A 20,035-nucleotide genomic window follows, 5' to 3' on the forward strand; every position below is an offset into this window, starting at 1 on the left:
TACTGTAACAGGGAGCATGTTTACAGTGTTAGAGAGAACATTCAGTTTCTTAGCATGTTTACAGTCTGATTGGGGGTAATTTACATTAAAAGAGGAATTTACAGAGTGCAACAGAGGATGAATAATCGAAATTGTACTGTTAATTTGTGCATTTGCTGTATTAAAAGGAACTACTTTAGACGGCTAGGTGTGTCCATCTGTTACAATATAGAAGCAGGGAGCATATTTACACTGCAGCAGTGAGTGTGTATTCACTGAACCGCTACTTCCGCATTACAAGGACCATACTTGGGCAAGCTGGAGATTCGGGCGCTGATTGGTTAAGCGCAGGGTTGCCTGCGTGACCCGGATGATCACTCGGGCCCGAGGAAGGAACCGTCCGCGAGACAGTCGCCGCCGCCGCTTCTGCCGAATCACCGCCAACCGTCGCCATGGTGAGTACCGGTGTGGCGCGGCGTGGTGCCCGGTCTCCGGCGGAAAGCGGAGCCCTTTGACTGCCCGGCCCGGAGAGCGGCGAGCCGGAGGAGCAGTGCTCGGGGTGTGAGTGTGAGAGAGAGAGGAAGAGCGGAAACGGTGGAAAGGAAGAGTCGCCCGGCCCGGGCTGTCCTCTCCGCCCCTTCACGCCACCACCATCGTAGCCTCTCCCTCACCACCACCCCCCGTCCCTTCTCTTAAGGTGGCGGCCCCTGAGCGTGCCCCCCTTAAGAGCTCCTAAATTTGGTAGGAGTGTGGTAAAGTATCCTCCCTCTGCATTGAACCTCCCTCTAAAAGTGGAGGCAAACTTCCTGCCAAAAACTGTTCCTCATTCACACCATCTGAGTGGGGGGTGAGAGCTGTTGGTGACTGCTTTAGTTCCTGGAACTGTCACAACCTGTCTGCATGTGTCACACTTTAGTTTTGCTGGTCTGTTCAAAAATCAAATTTTGTTGAAGGTGTAAATTATTGTTTCAACTGTGACCTCAGTGTTTTCTAGGCACTCACTAAAGGCAGTTGTATTATTTTCTGATGTCAGCTCATTGTGATCTCAGATCTTCCCATTGTGTCATCTAGAAATGTAACTTTGCAAAGGATGAGTGCTATTTTGGGTACTTGCAGGGCAATTGTATGGATTTCCATGGTTGTCAAACAGGAGGGATGAAGATTTGAGTGCTTAATAAAATGATAATTAAACACTAAGGTTAGTTTGCAACTTTCGTGGAATCAAATTGAAACTCCATGTAGCTCTTGAAATAACAATGTTTTTCTTTGGTATTTGAATACCAGAGCATTGCTTTTCGTCCAAGATGAAGTCAAAGTTGCCACCTTCCCATTCTATTATGGTTCTCATTTACCAAAACTACAAGCTATTCCTTGGTTATCCTAGGATTGAAAGATAGCTATAGACTATCTTTCTCAATTGAAAACTGCTTTAAGTAGCTCTTTTCTGGTTTCTTTTTCATGTCAGCATGGCCAGGTTGGGCCAATGGGCCTGTGTTTATGCTGCATAACTGTGTACAAAAACCAACTGTGTGGAGCCTTGTTATTATGTGCAACTATCTAATTAGTTGCCTCTGCTTCTATGATCTTTTCTCAAGTCCATGGGCCAATCTCTTGTAAGGTTTTCCCCGTTCTCAGACTTTCACCCTTTCAATGGCTCTCCAATCTCTTAGTTGTCATTTTCCAAACTCAGTTTACTTACGTGGTCCTCTGCCTATTTAGTCCTACTAAACTGCTGACTACCTCAACATTTCCTTTTAGTTCCTGTTTTTGCAAATGCAGTTAAGTATCTACTCCATTTAAAATACTTGCAGTGAATTTGCCTTCATAAATACTGAGGCAAGGAATTCCAAAGTTTCACTACTCTGTGGGAGTGGTGAATTACTGTGTGGCGCAGTTTTAAATGATTGCTCATTATATTGTAACTTTGTCCTTTCATTCAAGACTCTCCCATTCTTGAAAACGCTTGACATCTACCTCATTATGCCCTTGAAGACTTATGTATTTCATTTGGTTCTTTCCTCATTCTTCTGAGTGTTAATGAATTTAGATTAAAATGGTTAAGCCTGTTGGTTGAACATTCTACTCACCTCAGGAATTAGACTGGCAAATCTCCTTTGGACCAACTTCTATGCTTATACTTAGGTAAGGGAAACCAAAACCACACACGACTCTATTCACCAGTACCCTGGACAATTGTAACAAAGAAATCACTCCAAATACTTTGCCTCTGCAGTTGTCGAATTTATTAATGGAAAGGAAGTCTTTCCCTCCTTTTCTTTCTGAACTAGTTTACATCCTTTGACTTAATCAGCAACATTTTCTTCTTCCAGTTCTTCACATTTGTCAGGGTAAAAGGAATCATCTGTGTCTTGTTCTATTCCTGTTTTTCAAGTTGTGCCAAGAAATTCACCTCTAGTGGTTTCTTTGTTATTGGACGTATAGTGTCTTCAAAAGGTCTGTTCTTGATTCCTTCATATAAAGCTCAGGATCATTTTCCATTTGTATGATGCCAACACTTCACAATCACATCTTCTAACCCTACCATGACAGAACAGTTTATTCAACATCCAATCCTGGATGAGCAGAAATTTCCTTATGTTGAATATGAGGAAGATCGAAGGCTTTGTCATTGGTCTTTCACAAACTACCCATCGAAGGCTTTGTCTTTGGTGTTTTTCACAAACTGCCCATCAACTTGATCCTTTTTTTCTTGGAAACCATCTGGAGCAGAATCAAACACGAGAAATTCTGCAGATGCTGGAAATTCAAGCAACATACATCAAAGTTGCTGGTGAATGCAGCAGGTCTGTCCGCCAGAGAAAGCAGGATCTCCCAGTGGCCACACATTTTAATTCCATGTCCCATTCCCATCCTGATATGTCTATCCACACCTCCTCTACTGTAAAGATGAAGCCACACTCAGGTTGGAGGAACAACACCTTATATTCCGTCTGGGTAGCCTCCAACCTGATGGCATGAACATTGACTTCTCAAACTTCCGCTAATGCCCCACCTCCCCCTCGTACCCCATCCGTTATTTATTTATATACACACATTCTTTTTCTCTCTCTCCTTTTTCTCCCTCTGTCCCTCTCACTATACCCCTTGCCCATTCTCTGGGTTTCCCCCCCTCCCCTTTTCCTTCTCCCTGGGCCTCCTGTCCCATGATCCTCTCATATCCCTTTTGCCAATCAACTGTCCAGCTCTTGGCTCCATCCCTCCCCCTCCTGTCTTCTATCATTTTGGATCTAACACTCCCCCTCCCCCTCCCCCTTTCAAATCTCTTACTAGCTCTTCCTTCAGTTAGTCCTGATGAAGGGTCTCGGCCCAAAACCTCGACTGTACCTCTTCCTAGAGATGCTGCCTGGCCTGCTGCGTTCACCAGCAACTTTGATGTGTGGAGCAGAATCAGACTGTTTGCAAACTTGCTGTCATATTTAACACTGAACAACTTGGGGCAACGTGTGTTTTTGTTAACATTACCTGTCTAGACCTGAATTTGCACTGTTAACTGGAATGCTCCTTCATGCCTTTATTATCCAAAGACTTAACTATTCCATTGGTCATCTGATAGTTCTCCATATTGTACCCTCTACAAATGTAATAGTGTTAAACACTCGAGTTTGTGTCCAACTTATTCCTTGTGCCATGGAACGCAGTGTGATACCTGTTGTCCTCTAATTTTGGATTTTTCAGTTCTATTCCTTACACAGGCTTGCTTTCAGTTTGTGAAACATTAATATTCTAACGTTCCTTGCCTAAACCTACTTAACCAGTTAAGCCTACTCATTCAGTTGCCCAGGTATTTGCTGTGCAAAACCAAAAAAGTTATATTTACTTCAGATTTAAATGAGCAAATTAGAGGGTGGGGGAGGGGTAAAGAGTATTAATATGCTTGTGACATCCTGATTAGTCTTGAAGTCTGGTCCGTTGTTATTCAGGGAGCCCAGCAAACACAATGTGCGGAGCAATGATCTATCCCAAAATTCCCCATTCATCTTCCAAACAAAATGTATCATAGTTTCTTGCATTCACTTGAGCAGATAGAGCCATGATTTAATTTAATTTTGTCTACAATATTGTGCTTACAGTAGTATGGTACAGTGTAATAGTTTAGTATCTGTCTGGATGATATGCCTGAAATGGGGATTTGTCTCCATATTTATGTGAGGCAAGAGTGCTGACATACTGTAGTAACATGACTAATGCTAAGCTTGAGCATTTCATATTTGTTCTTTTTAATTAGATGTATTTTGTTTAAGAATGCATTTAAGTCTCAATTTTTCCTTTGCTCAATTACTTCAGCTTATTTTTAATGTGGTATGCAATTCTGAAGATGAGGTGATTCAGCCTTCCACATTTTCACCGAGTAAAGGGCTTCCACTAGAAAATCAAATGCTCTTCAATTTTTAATGCCATAATTCCATGCAGATGATCTGCTTGCAGAGTTTTTCCTGGACTTAGCCTGTGAATTGTCAACCTGGCCTATATTGACGAGGTAAATTGGATTGGTGACAATGGTTGCCCACGTACGAGGGGTGATTGATAAGTTCGTGGCCTAAGGTACAACGAGTCAATTTCAGAAAACTTAGCACATTTATTTTTCCTACATTTACACACTTAGTCCAGTGGTCGTGGAGCATATGGATCCCTTCTTTGTAGAAGTCGGTGTCTTGGACCTCCAGAAAGTGGTCCACAGCAGGGGCGATTGATAAGTTTGTGGCCTAAGGTAGAAGGAGGTGAGTTATTAGCTTCAAACTTTCTGCATTTTCACTCAGAGTTGAACTGCACATGCATGTAACAAGAGCTGTATAACTCATCTCTTCCTACCAAGGCCATAAACTTATCAATCACCCCTGCTGTGGACCACCTGGAAGTCCAAGATGCTCTCATTACATGCACATGCAATTCAACTCTTTGAGTTATAATGCAGAAAGTTTGAAGTTAATAACTTATCTCCTTCTACCTTTGGCCATGAACTTATCAGTCACCCCTGCTGTGGACCACTTCTACAAAGAAGGGATCAGTATGCTCCACAACTGCTGGAGGAGGGGACTATTTTGAAAATAAGTGTGCTAGGTTTTCTAAAATTGACTCCTTCTACCTTAGGCCACAAAGTTATCAATCACCCCTCGTACATTGCCCCTGTGTCTTGTTACTTTCTAGCGGTCCTAAAGAAAGTGTATTTGATGTCTGAGGTTGAGACCATCTGTAGCTGGAGGACACAATAGGTGTATTAATTCTTGTATGTTTTTAAAATTCCCTTTTAGCTGTCCCCTTAAAAATGTCTGATTTCTTATAATACTCAAGAAAAGGCTTGCTGTTGGTGTGTTCAGGATTACTCCCTTGTTTGCTTTGCTTCCACTAGCTAATTGTTAAGATGAGTAACACTTAATGTTCCCTCTTACTTGTTTGGTCTTGTTTTAAAATGATGAAAGATACTTGTTTCAGAGGAGGAGAGGAGAGAAAGATTTTCTCTTGATGGCCATTTCTTAATGTAAAGGTTTAATGTAATTTCTGCAATATACTATTCCTATTCCTGAAAGGGCACCAATATCTCTAAAATAACATTCTCAGTTACCTGCTTTTTATTTTTATCAAGGCATGTGGAGATTGACTTATATGATTATTTGTTATGTGTTATAAGTAACCACTCAGATGAAGAAAAATGACTAAACTTATTTCACCTTGTACTTTGCTGGTTACAGTTTGAAATTCTAGATTCCCTGCTGATTTTCATTATTTGCTTGGATAGTCTTTGCAATTAAAGAGATAACGATATTTATAGCATTTTTTTGTTTTGACAGTTGTGACAAAAGAAACATTCAAGGTAGTTTTGGAAAGTTTAGTAGTTGTATCTCTTCTGACATGTGTAAAAATGTTCTTAGTAAATTTCATAACAAAAATTATTGACTACCTAATCATTTACATTGAACTTGATACAAACAAGACATGCTATTTAGTTCTGTCCCAGGGTAGCAAATTGCTATAGATAATGATCTAAGGTTTAAGTATCAACTTGTTGCTCTGCAAACTTTTGTTTTAGAATCCAGTATTGTGGAGGAATGACAGCAAGCAGATTCTGCTGTGTTATTCCTTGCATTTCTGATGATGTTTCCAATGTAAGGGTGGAATTGTTGGGCAAGGGAACAGGAGCTAGAGTTCTTAAGAAGACATTTTTGCTTTATTTAGACAGAAAACAGTTTATTTATGGGTATAAACATATTATAAAGTTGCATCTCAGGTGCAATTAAAAATCCCCATTTACTCTTAGAGTTCAGTAAAAACAGGTAAAAGGAGCAAAGTGTGTATGGAAGCTGAATCTACCACACAGCCTTTCTTGGTCGTAAGATCATTCAATTTTCTGCATTCTGAGTTGCTAATTTTGAGATATTGTTACAGGATGAATGGTAGTTTGGGTATAAGTCAGCTGTTACATATGCCTTGATGTATGTTTAGATTTTTTTAAAACATTTATGCTGCAGTTCTTAGAAGGCCACCCTAATTTAGTCAAGCATTTAATAGATGCTTACATGCTGTATAAGGAATTACAGAAACGAGATTCTGCAGAAACACGAGGAAATCTGCAGATGCTGGAAATTCAAGCAACATACATCAAAGTTGCTGGTGAACGCAGCAGGCCAGGCAGCATCTATAGGAAGAGGTACAGAAGCTGGATGTCCAGAGCAACACACAGAATGCTGGAGAAACTCAGCAGGTCAGACAGCATAGATGGAAATGAATAAACAGTCAATGTTTCGACTGGATGAGGAGGGAAAACGGGAAAGCTAGAAGGTAATAGGTCAAGCCAAATGAGTGGGAAAGGTAATGGGCTAGAGAAGAAGGAATCTGATAGAGGAGAGTGGACTATGGGACAAAAGGAAGAAGGAGGGGCATCAGGGCGAGGTGACAGGCAGGTGAGGAGAAGCTGTAAGGGCCAGGTTGGGGATTAGATAAAGAGGGAAGGGGTAAGGGAAAAGAAAAAATCAAAAGGAAAAAAAATTACTGAAGGGAGAAATCGCTGTTCATGCCATCAGGTAGGAGGCTACCCAGATGGAATATGAGGTGTTGGTCCTCCACCCTGAGAGTGGCTTCATTGTGGCAGAAGAGGAGGCCATGGACCAACATGTCGGAACAGGAATGGGATAGGAATTAAAATGGTTGGCCATTGGGAAATTCTGCTTTTGGAGGGGATGGAGAGGAGGTGCTTGACAAAGGAGTTCCCCCAATTTACATCGAGTTTCATCAGTATAGAGGAGACCACATTTGGGAGCACCAGATGCAATAGACGACCCCAACAGATTTCGCTGTTGACTCACGTGGAAGGATTTCTTTGGCCCTAAATGGACTTGAGGGAGGAGGTATAGCACTTCTGACGTTTGCAAGGATATGTGTGGAGGGATGAATGTATAAGGGAATGACAGAGGGAGAAATCCCCGCAGAAAGTGGGAGAATTTGGGATGGGACACGGGGGCAAAGATTATTTGGTTTTGGTGTTGGATTCCGTTGAAGATGGAGGAAGTTGTGGAGAGAGATGTAGTAGATGCAGAGGGTGTATAGATTATTAAAGGAATTACATATTTTGTGTTCCTATTGAATTATTAATTAATTAACCATATTTGCGTGGTAACCATGGCAGAATATTTAGTATTAAACCAAGCGAATTTGCATTTAGAGCAGGAAAATGATCTTATTTTATTTTCAAGGCTGCTACGCAAGCATAATTTGTAATTACCTGAGATTACTTCATGCATTGTATTTTAATGGAGTGAAAACCTAAATATAGTGTAACAAGTTGGTTTGTATTGTAATTTTTAAAACTTAACATCATTAGCAATATTCTTACCTCCTACCTGGATCTTTTGAAGTCTTTTGATTTGTCAGTCAGCCCTTTATTTTTGTATAATATAGACTACTATGATGGGAGAGGGTAAAAGTGGGTAGACCCTGTTTTCTTTTAGCCTTGTAATTCATAATACTCTAATATTATATTTTCTGGAAGAAAAATGTTCTTCAATTCTGATTGATGTTGCCACTTAATACTACTACATGGATGTAGTTGAGTCCACGTGTTAAGCAGTATATAAACCTGTTGGTAGAAGGCTGAAATAATTGATGAATCTGCTTATGTGGGTGATATGCTGCGAGGCAACAATTTAACTGTGAAAGCAGAAGTGGATATAAATTTGGTGTATATAGGTGATAACTTTTTAAAAATCTTGTCTACCTTTCATGTTAACATGATCATTGTTTCAATGACATCATTAACACTTATCAGTTTTTGGGTGCTGGTCATGCTTTAATGTTACTTGATCTTAATTACATAACACATATTTTGTTAGAAAGCTAAAGGGCTTCAAATATCCAGGCAAGAAAATAACTGGAGTTGTTTCATAGAAATAAGGTGGATGCAAAGCAAATCAGTTTATTCGGCGCAGATGGTAAACCTCAGGAAAAAGGTATAATGGTGCATCCTTCTAGAATGCTTTAATGTGCCTGCATTTAAAGTTGGGGAAAGTATATTTTGAAGGGTTGTAACTTTCAAGAATTTATTCTGTATTTATTGTAATATTTTATTTTCATATTTTTAGCATTTGTCTCATTTAAAAATGAATACAGTTAAATTATCTGGAGTTTATTAGGAATATGTGATATTATGCAAAAGCATTTTGCAGCATGTTTAGTTACTGTGTTAAGTTTTTAAATAATTTGTTTCAATCATCTCTTGGTTCACTTTTTTTTAGAAAGGTGTCTTTTGACTTTAATTGATTTATCAACCAACTGTTGGCCCAGAATCAGAATTATTAATACTGACTAATGAAGGGTCTTGGCCTGAAATATTGACTGTTTAATTCTCTTCATTGCTGCTGCTTGACTTGCTAAATTCTTCCAGCATTTTGTGTGTGTTTTTCAAGATTTTCAGCATCTGCAGAATCTCTTGCATGTGGAATTGGTTGTTTTGCAGCAGCGGTAGTGTGTAAAGAAAAAATTACTATAAATTACAAAAATAAATAGTGGAAAACAAAAATGAGGTAGTGTTTGTGGACCAATGAGGAAATCTGATGGCAGAGGGGAAGGAACTGGTTTTGAACCATAGTGTTCTTGAGTCTTCTGTACTTCTTGCCCAGTGGCAGTAACAAGAAGAGAGCAAGTTAGTGAGGGTGCTTGATGATGGATGCTGCCATCTTGAGGCACTGCCACTTGAGATGTCCTTAATTTGCATATAAAAAGTAGGAAGATATCAAACCATTTTTAATATCATAGTTACACACACAAAATGCCAGAGGAACTCAGCAGGCCAGGCAACATCTATGGAAAAGGATACAGTTGATGTTTCAGTCCGAGACCCTTCAGCAGGATTTGATGAAGGGTTTGGCCTGAAATGCGACTGTACTCCTTATATGTGTTGTTTGGATTTCCAGCATCTGTATATTTTCTCTTGTTTTCTATATTGTAGTGTCAGGAAAACAATATCTAATCTTTCATTTTTTTGGACTTTGAGCAAATTGGCTGCCATATTGCAGGATTTTACAGCAAAGATTGCACTTCCAAGATGGTAATTAACATAATTCAAAATGATCTATTAAGTCATGTTCTCCTGGCATTGTCTAAATGTATTGGTTTATGAAAATTGAATTGGGTTTTGAATGTTAAACTCAAGAGAAATGCAGACCATTACAATTAAGTGGGGGCAAGTGTAATGTGCACTTTGTTCTTCAGTATACATAAGCATAGGTTTTAATTTCTCAGGGTCTGCATGCTGTTGGCAAAACCACCATTTATTACCCATCTCATTTCTAAGAGCATTTGATGAATTGACTGTACCTTGGTTGTCTTTCTTAATGCCATTGATTGGGGAGCTGCACTGATATGTTTCCAAGGCAGCATTACGTGTAACTTGGAGAGGAACGTGCAAGTCATGGTGTTCCCATATGCTGACTGCCATTATCTTGTTTGGCAATTGCAGATGCTGGGTTTTGGAGACAGCATCATTTTAGCCTCTGTAGATCATTGCAGAACACTTGGTAGACATGAACCTTGGTGGAGGCATTGAATATTTGGAGCAGTGAGGGATTGTTGGTTAAGTTGGTGGCTTTATTCAGTGATGTTTAGCTTTTTAGGTGTTGTTGGTGCTATAATTGCTAAGGCAAATGCAGCATATTCTATCCTGGCCCTGACATATGCTTCATAGATGCTGGAAGGATGTCCTCTCTTAAATCAGTAACTGCAGAATACTTGGCCTTATGTTGTAGTTATGTAACACATAAACAAGCCCTTATAGCCCATCACATTCAGGCCAGTCAGCAAGTCTGTATTAATCCCATGTTCCTCATTTGGCTCTTTATAGCTCAGTGGTCCCCAGCCTCCGGGTCGCGAAGAATGCAGCGGTGCAGCAGTAGTCGGAATGCACCCAGCACAGCTTTAAGAAAAAAGCCGAAATAAACAAGCTAATTAATTAGGTGCTGCCCGGCATGTAAATGTCAGCCCAGACCAGAGTGCTGGGTGCATTCCGACTACCGCTGCACCACTGCATTCTTCGCGGCAATGTATCGGTCTGCGGTCTGGAGGCTGGGGACAACTGCTTTGGCTTGTCTAAATGCCTAATGTAGTGAGTGCATTGCAGATTTTATGCAACTTGTACAGGAAAACATTATTTCATTAAATACCCAGTAAATCTCCTACCCCTTACCTAAAAGCTGTACCTAGTGGCCTTTGACACCTCTTAGAGTCATAGAATACTACAACACAGAAACAGGCCCTTTGGCCAACCTAGTCCATGCCAAACTATTTAAACTGCCTAGTGCTATTGACCAGTACCAGGATCATAGCCCTCCATACTCCTCCAATCCAAACTTCTCTTAAGCGTTGAAATTGAGCTCGCATCCACCACTTGGAGTGGCAACTCGTTCCGCCCTCTGAGTGAAGAAGTTTCTCCTCTGTTCCCCTTAAGCATTTCACCCTTCATTCTTAACCCATGACCCCTAGTTGTAGTCTCACCCAACCTCAGGGGAAAAAGCCTGCTTGTACTTACCCTCTCTATATCCCTCATAATTTTGTATACCCTCAGCCTTCTACGTTATAAGGAATAAAGTTCTAACCATTTCAATTTTTCTTTATAACTGAGGTCCTCCAGTCCCAGCAACGTACACTCTCCCGCCACAGGAAATATCCTCAATCTTATTGACATCTTTCCTCAATCTTATTGACATCTTTCCTATAAGTAGGTGACCAAAACTGTACCCAATACTCCAATTTAGGCCTCAGCAAAGTCTTGTACAACTTCAGCATAACATCCCGACTCCTGTTCTCAATGTTCTGTGAAGGCCAATGTACTAAAAGCTTTCTTTATAACTCTATCTATCTGTGATGCCACTTTCAATAAATTATGGACCTGTTTTTCCAGATCCCTTTGTTCTACCACATTCCTCTGCCCTATCACTCACTGTGTAAGACCTATTCTCGTTGGTCCTCCCAATTTATCACATAATCTCAAATGTCAAATGACTGAACCTTCTTGACCAATCTGCCATGCAGGACCTTGTCAAGTGCCTTGATGAAGTCCAGGTAGACAACATCCATTGCCTTGCCTTCATCAACTTTCCTGGTAATTTCCTCAATAAACTCTGTAAGATTGGTTAGACACAACCTACCATGCACAAAGCCATACTGACTATCCCTAATCAGTCCCTGTCTATCCATATACTCCTATATCCGTTCCCTTTGAATATCTTCCATTAACTTTACCACTAGTGAGGTCAGGCTCACTGGCCTATAATTTCCTGTTTTCTTTTCTTAGAGCTTTTCTTAAACAGAGGAACTACATTAACTATTCTCCATCCATTTGGTACTTCACCTGTTGCTAAGGATGATTTAAATATCTAGCTTTGCCTCACTGCTTTAGACCCCCGTGTCCATTCCCTGAGTAAACACATATGCAGAAAAAATCCATTGAAAATGTCCTCCCATCTCTTTTGGCTCCATGAATGGATTACCATTCTGATCTTCCAGAGGACCAAATTTGTCCCTTGCAATCCTTTTGCTTTCAACATATCTGTAGACGCCCCCAGGATTCTCCTTCAATTTGTCTGCTAGAGCAATTTCCTGCCGCCTTTTAGTCCTCCTGATTTTTTAAAGTGCACTCTTGCATTTTTTATACTCAACTACCTCATTTGTTCCTACCTGCCTATACCTGCTTTGCACCTTTTATTTTCTTAACCAGGACTTCAATATCTCTTAAACCAAGATTCCTTAAACCTGTTATCCTTACATTTTATTCTGACAGCCACATACAAGCTTTGTACTGTCAATAAACAGCACACACAAAACACTGGAGGAACCTAGCAGGCCAGGCAGCGTCGACGGAAAAAAATACAGTTGACATTTTGGACCAAGACTATTCAGCAGGACCAAGACTCAGTGTTCCCTGAAACGTTGACTGTACTCTTTTTCCATAGATAATGCCTGGCTTGCTGAGTTCCTCCAGTGTTTTGTGTGTGTTGCTTAGATTTCCAGCATCTGCAAATTTTCTCTTGTTTGTTACTGTACTCTCAATATTTCACTTTTGAAAGCCTTCCACTTACCAAGTATACTTTTGCCAGAAAACATCCTGTCCTTATCCACACTTGCCAGATCCTTTCTGATACCATCAAATTTGGCCTCTCTCTAATTTAGAATTTCAATCCAAGCACCAGACCTAAGCTGTTCCATACTTACCTTGAAACTAATGACATTATGATCACTAGGTGCAAAATGTTCCCTTCTGTCACCTGCCCTGTCTCATTTACTCTCTTGTTGAGACTACTTTTTACTGATTACGGGTATGTTCAGGACCATATTTAACAAACTCTATCCCATCTAGACCTTTTATAGTATGAGAAATGTTTCTCATTACTTATCTCACTTGTATGCTTCATTATGTTTACCTCAAATAACCTGATAGCTAAAGTGATTCTTCCAAGGCAATGTCCTCATAAATCCTTCGCACCCATCCCAATCCGTTCAAATCCTTTTTAGACTGTTGTGACTGGAATTCCACAGTATCTAGCTGTAGCCAAACCTATCTTTGTACCATAATCTTTCTGCTCCTTTATTCTGTATTGTACTTGTTAAGGGAATTCCATCATGTTCCTAATGTGCAGATGGCTTCCAGGTGTCAGTTGTCAGTTGCAGGATGAGATCTTGTAGCTACAGTTTTGGTGTGGCTGGTTCAAGGGAATTTCTGATCAATGGTGATATGCAGTTCTATCCCCCACATGGTTAAGCACACAGATGTACATGCAGACACAAACTGACTGACAATAGTAATGCCATTGACTGTGAAGAATAACCAGTATTGGACATCGGTAATGTAGAATACTGCAAGTCCCATTCACTGGTTCATTGGCGAAACTGATGGCAAGGAGGTGTGTGGCCTCTTGTTGTGTGGGCCAGGCCCTCATGCACTGTGGAGTTGCCTGTTGCAGCCGCCCAGAGAAGGAGAAGCTGGAGCTGGTGTGAGAGAGAGCCGGACTCTGTGCTGGGTTGGGAGCTGGCTGCTTCCATTGGTGCTGCTCTCCAGTGTTTGTTAAGTTGCATTGTGTTCATCTGTCGCTGCACTAGCGTGTGATGAGGTCTGCTGCACCATCCTTTTTTTCCTCTCTGTCTCTGTCTCTCTCTCTGTCTCATTTTTTTGTGACTATGCTTTCTGCTATTGTTAGTAAATTTGCTGATGACACAAAGGTTGGGGATGTTGTGGATATTGTGGAGGGCTGTCGGAGGTTATGGCGGGACATTGATAGGATGCAAAACTGGGCTGAGAAGTGGCAGATGGAATTCAACCCAGATAAGTGTGAGGTGGTTCATTTTGGTAGGTCAAATATGATGGCAGAATATAGTATTAATGGTAAGACTCTTGGCAGTGTGGAGGATCAGAGGGATGTTGGGGTCCGAGTCCATAGGACACTCAAAGCTGCTGTGCAGGTTGACTCTGTGGTTAAGAAGGCATACGGTGGCCTTCATCAATCGTGGGATTGAGTTTAAGAGCCGAGAGGTAATGTTGCAGCTATATAGGACCCTGGTCAGACCCCACTTGGAGTACTGTGCTCATTTCTGGTCACCTCACTGCAGGAAAGATGTGGAAACCATAGAAAGGGTGCAGAAGAGATTTACAAAGATGTTGCCTGGATTAGGGAGTATGCCTTATGAGAATAGATTGAGTGAACTCGGCCTTTTCTCCTTGGAGCAACGAAGGTTGAGAGGTGACCTGATAGAGGTATATAAGGTGATGAGAGGCATTGGCCGTGTGGCTAGTCAGAGGTTTTTTCCCAGGGCTGAAATGGCTAGCACGAGAGGGTACATTTTTAAGGTGCTTAGAAGTAGGTACAGAGGAGATGCCAGGGATATGTTTTTTACAGAGAGTGGTGAGTGCATGGAATGGGCTGCCGGTGATGGTGGTGGACGCGGATAAGATAGGGTCTTTTAAGAGACTCCTGGATAGGTACATGGAGCTTAGAAAAAGAGGGCTATGGGTAATCTTAGGTAACTTCTAAAGTATGGACATGTTTGGCACAGCTTTGTGGGCCGAAGGGCCTGTATTGAGCTGTAGGTTTTTTATGTTTCTGTTGTAACTACTGTTTGCACTTTGGTCCAGGAACAATACTGTATTCATGTGTATGGTTGAATGACAATTAAACTTGAACTTCTGTGTGAATTGGTATCTTTGTGATGTGAATGTTACTGGCTACCTGTTGCCTCATCTGAATGTTGTCTCGCTCTTGCCGCTTACAGCAATAAATGAGTTGTGAATAGAATTTTGTGTAGTCATTAGTGAGAATTTGCACTTCCAATCAGGAAGGTGGTAGATGAAGCAGTTGAAAATGATTGGAACTAGAATTTTGCTTTCACTAAGTTCTATGGTGATGTCCTGAAGCTGGGATGATTGACCTCCAGTAATCACAACTATCCTCCTTTATAATTCTAACGAATGGTGTATTTCATCTTTGATGCCCAATGACCTCATTTTTACCAAGACTGGTAGATGCTGTAGTAAGTCAAATGTTTTTTTAGTGTCAAGGGCAAACACTCTCACTTTATGAAATTCTGCTGTTTGATCCATGTTTAGAGCAAGGTTGTGGTGAGATCTGGCACCAGCTGGTCCTGATGAAGCCTAAAATGAACAGACTGAGACCAGGCAGTAATTAACAAAGTTGGATTTGTTTTGTGTGATCAGGACATATCTAGGCAGTTTACCAGATTATTGGCTAGATGCCAGTGTTTTAACCATATTGGAGCAGCTCGGTTGGAAGTACAGCGAGTTCTGAAGCATATATCTTTAGTCAGCTGAGATACCAGCTGATCCCGTTGTCTTTCTTAGCCGTTTCTTGATATCGTACGGAAACTTGCTGAAGTCTGCATCTGAGATGGTGGGGACTTCAAAATGAAGTTGAGCTGGATTATCCACTTGACACTTCTGGCTAACTATGGTTACCAAAGTTCCAGTCTTATCTTTAGCACTTACCTACTTAGCCTTGCCCTTATTAAGACTGGTGATGTTCTTGGAGCTTTTCTGTTAGTTGTTTAGTGGTCCACCATCATTCATGACTAGGTATTGCAGTTCTGCAGTGTTTTGATCTGATCCATTGGTTACTTCGTTAAGTATGTTTTTAATGCTTGCTCAGTTGGAACTATTTTTGGTATGCCCACTGCTTTTTCTGGCTTGGCATCTGCATTCATTGCCTGGTTTCATAGCATTGGGAGGGATATGTTGTGTCATGAAATTACAGATTACATTGGTATGTTTCTGCTCTTAATAGCCCATAGTAACTCATTGAAGTTTTTAGCTTTGAACTGCCAGATTTTTTTCTGTGTCCCATTTAACTTGATAACTATACTACACAATATTAGTCTATGGGATAATTCTCCTAATAAAGGAAATAAGGACTTTGTAATATAAGGGACGAGGACTTTGTAATGTCGACTGGGCTGGTAATGTCCATAATGTGTTGGAATTCAGTATCTCAGTTGACGCTGGGTGATCCATTTAGTTTTATTTTGATTGTATGCCTTGCTAGGCCTTTTTAAAAGGTATTTACGAATAGGTAATATTGTGGGTCTGGATTCACATTGACCAGGCTGGGTAGGCTTGGCCAGTGCCATCTGAACCAGATAGAAGGATTTTACAAAAATGCAGTAAAATTCCATATTTGAATTTGAATCCGGGGATTATCAGTCCAGACCTCTGGATTTTTAGTGTGGTAACTCAATCACTACACCACCATCATACCCTTTAATATACCTACATATTCTTGATCTGTTTGGATTGCAAAAATCACAAGGTTTTACACTTATGGGTCAGGGAAGTGTTTTTTTTTAATGTACATGGCCAATGTATACAAGTTTAAGGAATGTCACCAATTTGGGCAAAGGGGGAAAGGGAGGGTATGGTCACCCAATAGCTTAGATAATATTGTGGGCAGGTGACCTTTGTACTGTAAAATAAGAATTTCTCATGTAAGCCATATTTGCTGAATTTTGTACTTCAGTCATAACGAGAGCATTATGCAGAAAGCCAGATATGGAAAATCAGACACAGTAACAGAATATACCGGATATGTGCAACAGGTGGTTAATATTTGTGGTGAGTGCAAGCGTGTTCACATTTCAGATCTGCACCCATTTTCAAATTGCAAGAATGCACCAATATACTATGTCACCAAATAGTGCTATCTGCTTTTGTTTGATGGATATTTCTTATATTTGTGAAATTAAACCATAACAGCTTTAATTTTGAGTATCTTTAATAAAATTATACAATGACCGTCACACAATTTCATAAAAGTAAATCTACTTTTCCTTCTTTTATTTATTCTTTGTCCCAACAATATAAGCAAAAAAATTCTTCCAATTCATGAATTTATCTCTATATGACAGTTACCATGGGCTCTGATTGAAGAAATTCTGTGAAGCTTGTTGTAGATTTTACTTTTCAACTTTCAGTGGTGAACTCCCACTTGAAGTGTTTTTTTTCCCCCCTTTCTCCCATGGGCCACTCTCCTCTTCTATCAAATTCTTTTTTCTCCAGGCCTTTCCCTTTACCACTTCACCTGTCAGCTTTATCACTTCATTCCATCCCCCCCCCCCCCCCCCCAACCAACCTGGCTTCACCTTCTAGTTTGTCCTCCATCCCCTCCCCCCACCATTTTTATTCTGGCATCTTCCTCCTTCCTTTCCAGCCCTGAAGAAGGGTTTCCGTCTGAAATGTTGACTGCTTATTCATTTCCATGATGCTGCCTAACCTGCTGAGATCCTCCAGTATTTTGTGTATGTTGCTTTGTATTTTCAGCATCAGCAGAATTTCTTGTGTTTAGGTTATTTTGGATTAGTCACCTTGTTTCCCAAGATGTCCAGCAATATCTAACTGAGCATCTGTTCTCAGTTGTGCCTTATTTCAGATCTATAAGTATTTAAGATGCTTCTGGATGCATTGCCCATCACCACCCAATGCCTCAACTGCCCCTCCCCCCCCAAACGATTCTCCAGAGAGAGAAATAATCCTGCCTGTAGTAATTGTACTCATTTCTGAGATTTTGTTAAATCAGTAGTTTTCAAAGCTCAAGTTGTTAAACAGATTTTATCTATGGCTCTGCTTTCTCTGGTGGCCGTGAGTACAGGAAACCTATCAAAGATGACCATAAGATACAGGAGCAGAAGTATCTTATCAAGTCTGCTCTGCCATTTCATTATGGCTAATCCAATTTTCCTCTCAGTCCCAATCTCCTGCCTCCGCTCCCTGTATCCCTTCATGTCCTGACCAATCGAGAATCTTATCAACCTGTGCCTTAAATAGACATTAAGACTTGACTTTCACAGCTGCCTGTAGCAAAGAATTCCACAGATTCACTACTCTCTGGCTAAAGAAATTCTTCCTCATCTCCTTTCTAAAAAGACACCCCTTTACTCTGAGGCTGTGTCCTCTGTTGTTAGACTCTCCCACCATAGGAAACATCCTCCACATTCACTCTATCAAGTCCTTCCACCATACAATAGTTTTCAATGAGGTCACCCCTCATTCTTCTGAATTCTAGTGAATACAGGCCCAGAGCCATCAAATGCGCTTCCTATGACAAGTCATGCAATCCTGGAATTATTTTTGTGAAGCTCCTTTGAACCCTCTCCAATTTCAGCAATCCTTTATAAGACAAGGGGCCAAAACTGCTCACAATACCTGCAAATGAGGCCTCACCAATCCTTTTTAAAGTTTCAACATTACATCTTTGCTTTTATATTCTAGTCCTCTTAACATTGCATTTACATTCCTCACCGCAGCTTCAACCTGAAAATTAACCTTTGGGGAATCCTGCACAAGGACTCTCAAGTCCCTTTGTGCCTCAGCTTTTTGTATTTTCTCTTCATTTAGTAAGTAGTCTGCCCTTTCATTTATTCTACCAGAGTGCATGACCATACACCTCGTAACACTTTATTCCAGCTGACACTTCTTTGCCCATTCTCTTAATCTAAGTTCTTCTGTAGCCTCCCTATTTCCTCAGAAGTACCTGCCCTCCTTCTGTCTTCATATTGCCTGCAAACTTTGCTACAAAACCATGAGTTCCATCATTCAAATCACTGGTCCCAACACAGACCCCTATGGAACACCACTAGTCACTGGCAGCCAACCAGTAAAGGCTCCCTTTATTCCCACTCTTTGTCTCCTGCTAATCAGCCACTTCTTTATCCATGCTAGAATCTTTCCTGTAATACCATGGGCTCGTAGCTTGTTAAGCAGCCTCGTGTGTGGCACCTCATCAAAGGCCTTCTGAAAATCCATGTACACACAACTGATTCTCCTTTGTCTCTCCTGCTTGTTATTTCTTCAAAGAATTCCAACAGATATGTTGGGCAAGATTTTCCTTTGAGGAAACCGTGCTGGGCACAGCTTATTTTATTATGTGCCTCCAAGTACCCTGAGACCTCATCTGTAATAATAGAGTCCAACATCTTCCCAACCACTGAGGTCAGACTAACTGGCCTATATTTCCTTTCTTCTGCCTCTCTCCCTTTGAAGAGTGGAGTGACATTTGCAATTTTCCTATGGTCTGGAACCATTCCAGAATTTAGTGATTCTTGAAAGATCATTATTAATGCCTCCACAATCTCTTCAGCCACCTTTTTCAGAACCCTGGGGTGTGCACCATCTGGTCCCGGTGACTTATCTACCTTCAGACCTTTGTTTCCCATGAACCTTCTATCTAGTAATGGTAACTTCATGACCCCTGACACCTGGGACTTGCACCCTACTGCGAGTGTCTTCTACAGCAGTGGTCCCCAACCTTCGGGCTGTAAAGCATGCAGGGGTGCAGCAGTAGCCGGAGCGCACCCAGCACATCTTTAAGAGAAAAGCTGAAATAAATAAGCTAATTAGTTAGGTGCCACCTGGCATATAAATGTCGGCCCAGATCAGAGGCGATTGCCGATTTCACTTGCTCAACGCGATGTTCACTCCTCTTTCCAGGGTGCTGGAGACTTTGGCTGTTCCATTGTTTGGTCAGTTTAAGCGCCAGCCCAAACAGGCTGAAAAGATGGGGCTGTCAGGATCGAGGTGACATGTTGAATGTACACAAACTTCTAATAAGGTATAGGCGCTGCCGTGCTTTCTTTGTAATGACAGTTATGTGCTGGTCCCAGGACAGATCCTCTGACACTTTTCAGAGAGAGAAAAATGTTGATCCTTAATGCCGAAGAATTTAAAGTTATTGACCCTCTCCACTTCAGTTCCTCTAATGAAGGCTGGCTTCTGGGTGGCCCCTAATTAATTAGCTTGTTTATTTCAGCTTTTTTCTTAAAGATGTGCTGGGTGTGTTCTGGCTACCACTGCACCCCTGCATGCTTCATGGCCCGGTATCGATCTGCGGCCCGGAGTTTGGGGACCACTGTTCTACAGTGAAGACCAGTGTAAAGTACTTATTCAGTTCATCTGCCTTTTTGTTGGCCCCCATTACTACTGCTCCAGCATTGTTTTCCAGCAGTCCAATATTCACTCTTGCCTCTCTTTTCTCTTTAATATTATTGGCTAGCTTACTTT

At 41.0% G+C, this 20,035-nt stretch overlaps 1 protein-coding gene across 3 annotated transcripts in view; it reads left to right on the forward strand.

Moving 5' to 3' along the window:
- The first annotated feature begins 324 nt into the window (after nucleotides 1-324).
- capzb (capping actin protein of muscle Z-line subunit beta) overlaps nucleotides 325-20,035 on the forward strand; it is a 114,261-nt gene continuing 94,550 nt past the window's right edge. For all 3 annotated transcript variants that reach the window (XM_072244768.1, XM_072244767.1, XM_072244769.1), the window contains exon 1: nucleotides 325-434. In XM_072244768.1, coding sequence (XP_072100869.1) covers nucleotides 432-434 — 3 coding nt within the window. In that variant the 5' untranslated portion in view covers nucleotides 325-431. The remainder of the gene's footprint in view (nucleotides 435-20,035) is intronic.

Source organism: Mobula birostris, chromosome 27 (genome assembly GCF_030028105.1).
Source record: "Mobula birostris isolate sMobBir1 chromosome 27, sMobBir1.hap1, whole genome shotgun sequence".
Taxonomy (NCBI): Eukaryota; Metazoa; Chordata; class Chondrichthyes; order Myliobatiformes; family Myliobatidae; genus Mobula; species Mobula birostris.